Here is an 8,523-nt window from a genome sequence, read left to right as displayed (position 1 = left end):
CGGCCCCGGGGTGAGGCTGGGAATCACAAAACCTGGCACATCTCCCTTCTCCTGAGCACAGGAGGGGCACTGTCTTCCTGCCCAAGGACACTCCGGCCTTGGGGCGACAGCGTGGCGGAGCTGGGGTGACCACAGGCTGAGGCGGGTTCTGCAGGGACCAGGATGGGTTCCGCTGGTGGGTATGGGGTGGAGAGAAACCCTGCCAGGGCCGGTTCTCGGGCACCTGGAACCAGCAAGCTCCGCCCTAGAGATGGGGCACCCTGTGGTGGCATCCCTGTCAATCACGCCGGGCCCAGGCCTGGCACCGAGCCTGACTTCAGTCCCATCCTCCCCGCGGAAGAACCCAAGCTCCTCAGAACACATCTGCGCTGAGGAAGGACTGGCCGGCCTCCCACACTCTCTCAGGGGCGTCAGCGGCATCACCGCCACCAGCGTGCGGAGCAGGGACCGCGACCCCACCGCGTCCGGGAGAGAGTGTCAGAGAAACGTAATTAAAGGGTCGGAGGACGGAGGCTGAGGGAGCCGTGCTAATTGCAGTGTGTAATCCGCCAGGCGGTCCTGCCAAGCCTAACCTCCTCGGAATTCTCTGGACTCGTCTCTGATTAATTATTTTTGGAAATAACAGCCAACATCATAGCTTGCTAATAGGCTTAAAATAATAAATTGGGGAAACACCGAGAGGTTTACGCCGGCTTCGGCTAAGCGCCCACTGTGAGCTCAGTGTGCAGGGGTGCCTCCTCCTCGATGTGCGTGCTCGCCCCACGGAATCACGGCTCTCCGAGTCGGCAGCCATTCCGCCCACAGGACACGTGCCTCCAAGGGCAATGGCCCGACCAGAGGTGGGGCTTCTGAGGTGGCCGTGGGGAGTCATTCTGGTGAATAGTCAAACCTGGTGCCCTAGTGAAGAGCCGGTCTGAGGTCGGCCTTGATAGAAGGGATGCAGTGTGTGTGCGTGTGTGCATGTGTGTGTGCATGTGCATGCATGTGTGTGTGTGCATGTGTGTGTGCACGTGCATGCGTACATGCTGTGAAATTGGTGAGACATTCCTGGGCCCTTCCAGTGTGAGAAGGGGGCTGTGCTCCTTGGGCTGCGAGAGGCGTCGGGACAGCCACCCAGGACCCAGCGGGAGGCCTGGGGGTGGAGTCCCCGTGGCGGGCGGTGTGCAGACTGAGGGTGCCGCCTGTCACATCACCCCGTGCTTTGGTTGGTCTGGGCCCCATGAGCACAGTGTTACTTCAAGTCTCTGGCTGCACGTTTCTGAAGCTCGGCTGTCAGGCCAGTGAGCATGGCTTGCGTGTGAGCTCACGTCTGTCCACTCCTCGCGTGTGAGGGCTAGGGAGCGAGGCCTGTGCATGTGGAAAGAACATTCTTGCCCACGATTATCACATTTTGAAACGTGTGTGTAGGAGCAGCAGCACCCACTCAGCCTGGCCTGTGTTTATCCGCTTCTCGCCCCTCAAGGACCTTAACCACCAACAGGACACCCGCCCTTTGAGCCCCTCGGTATAGAAACAAGGCCAGGTGTCTGTGACACAGGCGATCACAACCGGACATGACACCAGATCCGGCGACAGGGATGCATATGGGCGGAGACGAGGCCTCGAGCCCCAGCAGATGCCACAGCGGGTTTCAGCGCTGATTCTCCGACTCCGCCCGCCGTCCATCCTGATCCACCGTGGGGCTGGGCCCTCACGCTTCTCCCGACGGTTCTCCAATCCGCCTCCCTCTGACCGCCCACGGCACAGCACCTGTCACCAGCGCCCCGCGTGGCCCAGTCACCTGACAACACACCCAGCCCACGCACTGACCCTCACAGTCGGGAGCGCACGCGAGTGCGGACGTGCGTGCTCCCACAGGCACATGTGTTTAGTTGGGGTGACAGATTCTCTTTCTGCAGGTCCCCTTAGTCCAGTGATGGCGAACCTTCTGAGCTCGGCGTGTCAGCATTTTGAAAAACCCTAACTTAACTCTGGTGCCGTGTCACATATAGAAATTTTTTGATATTTACAACCATAGTAAAACAAAGACTTCTATTTTTGATATTTATTTTATATATTTAAATGCCATTTAACAAAGAAAAATCAACCAAAAAAATGAGTTCGCGTGTCACCTCCGACACGCGTGTCCTAGGTTCGCCATCACTGCTTAGTCGCATCCTGGGTCCACCTCTCACAGGGAATGAACCGTTCTCAGGAGGGCCAGGTCCTGGGCGGAGGCACAGGTATAAACAAATGCGACACCGACGTGAAGGGGACGGCCTTACGGCCAGAAGCACGGGCGGGAATGGCTTTGCGAAGACACCTCGTTTTGAGCAGAAAAACGGCCATCACTGAAAGACGCATGACCTCTGATTACACTGACGCGAAAGGCAGGAAAGCCGCAGCTCCCCAGCGACTGCTAGAGCCGCACACACCTGGGCGCACGAGGTCATGGCACCTGCAGGGGGCGACTCTCCCTGGCCCGCAGGAGCCGGGCTCCCCGCATCAGGGCAGGGAAATGTCCCTTCCTTAGGCTCAGGGGGACGTCTCGGGCCTGTTGTCTAGCGTTCTGGCCACGTGGCACACACAGGTGTGTGCTGTTAATGTGTGTGATGCGTTTCCAACTTCCTTTCCAACAGTGGATGGAAGCTAACAGGGGAGATGGCTAATGCCGAGCCCGGAGTTCCCTCCGCGGGAAGTTACCACGGAATGGAGCCCGGTGGGCAGATACCACGGAATGGAGCCCGGTGGGCATTACCACGGAATGGAGCCCGGTGGGCAGATACCACGGAATGGAGCCCGGTGGGCAGATACCACGGAATGGAGCCCGGTGGGCATTACCACGGAATGGAGCCCGGTGGGCAGATACGAGCTGAGGAGGTGGGTGAGCAAGAGCAGACCCCCTTCCTGACAAGCCCTTTGGATTCCAACCGGGGGCTCCCCATTTAGGAAACTCTGCACCTTACACGCCTGAGGTGCACGCGTCTCCCACCCCCCCCTCTGAAATCACCAAAAACACCTCCTCGGTGAGGAGCGAAGAAGTGTGGCAGCGCCCGTGTGGCCACGCGGAGCTCACACCCTTAACAGGAGTTCATTTGTGGAAACAAACTAGACGAAGTCTTTTTTCCCAGGTTGTTTAAATCCAATATTTTTCCTCCCGAGAGCTGCGCAACCCCTGTATTAGACACACAGATGTCTCCCCCACAGAAGCCAGCCGAGCCTCCGACTCTGGAGTGTAAGTAATTGTGCTGCGGCGCTATTTTTGTCGCTGAGCCTCTCTGAAATGTTAATATGTATTATGACATTCTTCATTGCAGTGGAGGAGGAAACAATTCCTGGATTTAAAAAAAAAAAAGGAAGAGGCTGCATCCACCAGCCCTGGCGCCTGCTGCCCACCCACGGGTTTCTCCAACGAGGCGGCGACAGCCCCGGATCGGCTGCGCCCGCGGGTCCTGGCACGGGGACTTCCTGACGCGGTGGCTCCGTGGGTGAGTTACTGAGAGGGGGAAGCACAGTCACGCCCAGCTGCTCGGTGGCGGGACAGGAAGTTACAGTCATCCACTCACTCGCCCTGGAGCCGAGGACAGGTGGCGAGCGGCTCCCCGGGCAGATGGCGCTGCCTCCTCGCTGTGCTGCACTGCGTGGTAATGACTCCACGGTGGCTGCCACTCCCCCCACCTCCGCCCTTTTTCTCCTGGACGCTGACGGAATGGTGGGCAGAGGGTTAAAATAACCCCGTCACTCTTACCCCCAGGCTCGCCTAGGTGACGTCACTGCCTCCCGCAGGCGGCGCCCACCCGGCACCTGGGCCAGGACGCCTGTGGACACTCAAGACGCGGGTCTGGCCCGAGCGGATCCAGGGGTAGAGCGTCAGCCTGCAGCCTGAAGGTTCTTGGGTTCCATTACGGTCAAGGGCACGTGCTGCAGGCTCAATCCCAGCCCTGGTTGGGGTGTGTGCAAGAGGCAACCAATCGACGTGTCTCTCTCACATCGATGTTTCTGTCTCTCTGTCTCTCCCCCTCCCTTCCACTTGCCCTAAAAATCGATGGAAAAATATTCTCGGGCGAGGATTAACAACAACAAAAACATGACGAGTCTGAGGACCCACCCAGAGAGGGGGACAGCGGGCCCTGCTCTGCGACAAACCCTCCTGCAGGACTTTCTCCCCTCGGTAAACTTCACCTCCTCCTTACACACCAGGAAATGCACAGGGTGCCGGATACGTTTCACCCCGAAAGTGTTGGTGCTTGCCCCGAAGTGCTAAGGCTAAGGGAACGGTCAGAAATGAGGACGGCTGTGTCGCTGAGACCTGCTTGAGGAGAAGGGAGAGGAGGTGCCCGCTGCCCCCATCCCCCACCGGCCAGCTCCCCCGTCACTGCCCACACCTGCAGGCAACCCTGCTGTGCCCGCCTCCTGCTACCACCCCTCAGATAGGAGCAGACCTGTGAGAGGGAGCATTCGAAATTCTGTGGCCCTGGCCAGTGTGCTCAGTGGGTTAAGCACTGTCCCGTGTACTGGAAGGTCATGGGGTCAGTCCCTGTCAAGGCACACACCAGGGTGCAGGTTCTATCCCCGGTCTGGGTGCGTACAGGAGCTGGCTGATCGATGTGTCTCTCTCACATCGATGTTTCTCTCTCTCTCTCTCTTTGCCTCTCTCTCAGCCAATAAAAACATATGCTCGGGTGAGGAATAAAAAAAAAAAAAAGGAAATTCTGTGAAGTCGAATAGGTTACACAACCTGCTGATGTACAAAGTGGAGAGTGGTCACGGGAGCCGGGAAGCTGCCGTGGAGTCACGCGTGGAGCTGCTGTGTGAGCACAACCCGGGTGCCCGGGGCAGCCCGCCAGCAGATGACTGACAGCCTAGGGCGGGGACAGGTGTGAATAGGCTGAGGTGAGCAGGAGGCCAGGAAAGCACGGTCCCTGAGAAGAGCAACCGCAGGGACGAACTTGGCTGCAGGTGCCGGCCACTCAGGCAGAGGAAGCACCGCTGATTGGAGACTGGAACGGGCCATGGGTTCTTTCAACATGTGCCCTCTTTGGACTCTAAGTCACACTACAGGCGTGTAATGTTCGTGTAACATGGCTGGCCTTCCCAGCTCCCCGCCTACTTCCTTCCAAGCCTTTCACTTACTGGGTCACTGACTCTCCCGATGAGGGCAGACCGTCCACACCCCAATACTGGTTCCCACCGTCGACGTGGAATTCTAGAATACACACCGCCGTGTCCCGACAGGCACCGCTAACATTTGGGGCCAGATAGCTCTTCACCATGGGGGGCTGTCCTGGGGACTGTAGAATGTGGGGCGGATCCACTGGTCTCTACCCACTAGAATTACATCCCAATAGCAACCCCCCCCAAATGTCCCTAGCCACTGCCAAATGTGCCCCGGGGGGAACACCCCCAGCCCCACCCGGCTGAGAACCATAAAGCTGCGCCGTGGGGGCTCCCGAGGTTGCCCAGCTCATTGGATAAAATGGGAATGATTGTCTAAGTGCGAAAGGATTATTCATCGCAGCGACATTAAAGTTCACCTGCTTTTATAAGATCAGCTTGAATCGGAGCAAACCCCACAGAGAGCTGCATGGCCGTGGTCTATGAGCTCTGCTGTGCTAGCAACGCCGCCCTCGCTTCCTCCGCCCCCCCCAAACCCCCCACACGCACACACAGGCACCTACGTTCAGGGCGGCAGGGGTTGCCCAGCAGGCGGCCGGACCCCACAGACAATGTTCACCAGGAGGGTCCACTATTCAGTCTCACAGAATCTTGTTTGTGGGGTGGCTGACGGCTCGAAGCAACCCTGACAGACACCCCTTGGTCCCTCCGTGGCCCTCAAGCCCTGCCTCTCAGGGGACGTTGTGTAAAGGTGGTCACCGGGACCCCAGCCAGTCTCACTCCCACACCTCCCGCTGAGGCCAGGAGGAGAGCCAGGAAAACACTATTCGGAAGTCGCATCGCCCGAAGACCCCCTCACTGGGGGCACCTGACACCCCTGATGCTGGGGATGGGCCCCGGAGCCCTGGGACCACCCCCTGGCTGGGGTCCTTGGTCCAGACCCAGCCTCCAGCCTGCATTTCAGCTTCACCCAGGTGCCTCCTCAGTAAAGCCAGGTTTCCAGGAACTAGACCAAGGCCAATACTGTAAAGGCCATTCTAGAAGCCGCCTGAGCCCGCGCACCCGCCCCCCCCTTCTCTTTGGCAGCGTCTGGGCGGTTATCTACGAGATAAAGCCGAGACCTGTCTGGGTTCTACCCAAAGGCACATTATGGCAAATGTGATTACAGAGCCTTACAAAATGCAGCACGGAGAGATGCCTGATGAGATCTACTTTATAAATCCCATGAGAGACCCAGGAATGAAGCTCCTCCTGGTGCCATGGTGTTCGGTTCTAAGAGTAACTTCCTTGAAACACAGTAAGTCGTCCTTAATAAGCGCCAATGGATTGATGGATCTGAACCAAAATCTTGACACGGCTGTAAATTATGTTCCACTCAAGAGATTATCTCTGTGGTTTACTCATTTCCCCGTCACACCCCAAATGCATGCTCAGTAACATGCCGAAATAGGCGTAAGATTTTGTTCTGGAAAGTACGATGTTCTGCTGACCAGCTAACTAACTAACTTATCAACCCGGCAGAGAAATATGGAAGCCGGCGGCCCGTGTTGAGAAGGCCACGTTAGAGTTACCAGAAACCAGGTGAGCAAGGCAGCACTCCCCACACTGGAGACAGCCAGGCTATCTCCCTTTCTATCTAGAACTCGTACAGGTAACAATCTAGTGATATTTGTTATTGCTGATAACCAAGCAACTAATGATACTAGTACTAGAATTCTAGCCCAGCCGGTGTGGCTCAGTGGGTGAGCATCGACCTCTGAACCAGGTGGTCATGATTCGATTCCCAGTCAGGGCACAGGCCTGGGTTGTGGGCTCGATCCCCAGTAGGGGGCATGCAGAAGGCAGCCAATCCATGATTGTCTCTCATCATTGATGTTTCTATCTCTCTCTCCTTCTCCCTTCCTCTCTAAAATCAATAAAAACATAAGTTTTTTAAAAAGAATTCTAGCATTATCTCCAGGGTAGAATTAATATTAGAACTCTGCAGAATTTCCGTTTGTCTTATGGAATCACACAGAAAGCTAAAATCAAAGAGCACTTGCCCAGGAGATGTGGCTTTTGCTACGTGCAAGGAAGGGACCTGACCGTGCGTTCACAGGACGGCTTGGACACATGCCGTCGTGGTCACAGTCCACAGACGCCCATGAATGCTGTGAACACGTGTGGACAACGGAGTCGCCACCCATCAGGACCGGGCCTCCCACTTCCCTCCTGAACCCCCCGCAGGCATCGGGCATCGGGCACCGTGCAGGACACCAGGATGCCCGCCCCCTGAGCCACCTGAGGACTTTTCAGAAGAGACACACACACCCCCAACGACGCCCGGACTGAACGCCTTTGTGGCCATCCCGGCCCGTCAGTCACGCCCACAGGCTCCGGAGGGCTTCACAGAGCTCCTGCCGCGGTGGGCAGACCCCACCCTGTGCTCGGGACAGGCCCCGCTGCAAGGCCAGGTGGCTCCCAGGCGCCGAGAGCCCAGACGAGACCCACGGTGTACGTTTCGTGTTGTGTTGACCGAGATGCTTGGCTGCCTTCTGGCACGCTGCCTCTGCCTCCCTTCGTGTTCTGGTAAGAAAATCTCAAACTTCTCGGTGCCGTGCCCTGTCCCCTACGTGTCCCCTCCCCTAACGAGTTAGCAAGGGCCGTGGCATTTCTCAAAAGGAAACTGGGAGCTTTGCCCTGTGGCAGAAAATGCCCGGGCCTACTTAACAAAACCTTGTTGAATGGACCCAAGTCCCTATGTGTAGATGGGTGATGAGCTAACCTGTATACCGCCTGCCCCGCCCCGCCCCTGGGCCAGCCTGGCTGCCCCACAGCTCACGGACCCAGGGAGCCAGGCGCCTGCGGGTGGCTGGTCCCACCTCATGCTCCTTATTGTGGATTCTGGAACCGACTCAAAGCTCTGAAGGCCGTGCTCTCGCTTACCAGGGAAGGAGACAGTCCGCAGGGGTATCTTGATGGGTGCCAGCGTCAGGAAGTGGCAGGGCTGCGCGCTGGAGGGGGACGGGCCCCCAAGTCCCTCAGCGTCCACGGAGACCATGGCTGCGGCAGCGGCGGCGATGGCGATGGCGGGGCTGCTGCCCACGGGCTTAAGGCTGTTGTGGCAACCACCTGTGGGAGAGGGCCAGGAGGTCAGCAGGGGACACCAGGGCCACGGGAGACAGATGCCATTTCATGATGCAACACACGAGCACAGAACACAAGAGTGGGCCACCCCCTTTCTTGGGAGTGGACACTGTGCCACTGCCCCAGAGCTAACGTGATGCGTTCTCAGATGTCCAGGTGACAGAGCGCACAGCTCTGCGATGGTTGTGAGCCGCCACGCGGACTGTCACCAGCTCCTCGGAGAAGGGGCCGGGATGCAGGGCCGTGCAAAGTCAGAGGTGATGCTGGGAGCAGGAGCTGAGGGGGCCCAGGGACCAGCACAAG

General features: G+C 57.9%; 1 protein-coding gene across 1 annotated transcript in view; it reads right to left on the bottom strand.

Moving 5' to 3' along the window:
• The window catches only part of TCERG1L (transcription elongation regulator 1 like), a gene marked incomplete at its 3' end in the record, with an annotated part of 106,450 nt that overhangs the window by 60,285 nt on the left and 37,642 nt on the right, over positions 1-8,523 (bottom strand). Inside the window, exon 4 of the mRNA XM_006754976.1 lies at positions 8,020-8,205. Within this exon, the coding sequence (XP_006755039.1) occupies positions 8,020-8,205 (186 nt within the window). The remainder of the gene's footprint in view (positions 1-8,019; positions 8,206-8,523) is intronic.

Source organism: Myotis davidii, unplaced genomic scaffold (genome assembly GCF_000327345.1).
Source record: "Myotis davidii unplaced genomic scaffold, ASM32734v1 scaffold72, whole genome shotgun sequence".
NCBI classification, from domain to species: Eukaryota; Metazoa; Chordata; class Mammalia; order Chiroptera; family Vespertilionidae; genus Myotis; species Myotis davidii.
This window is presented reverse-complemented; position numbering and strand designations above follow the sequence as displayed.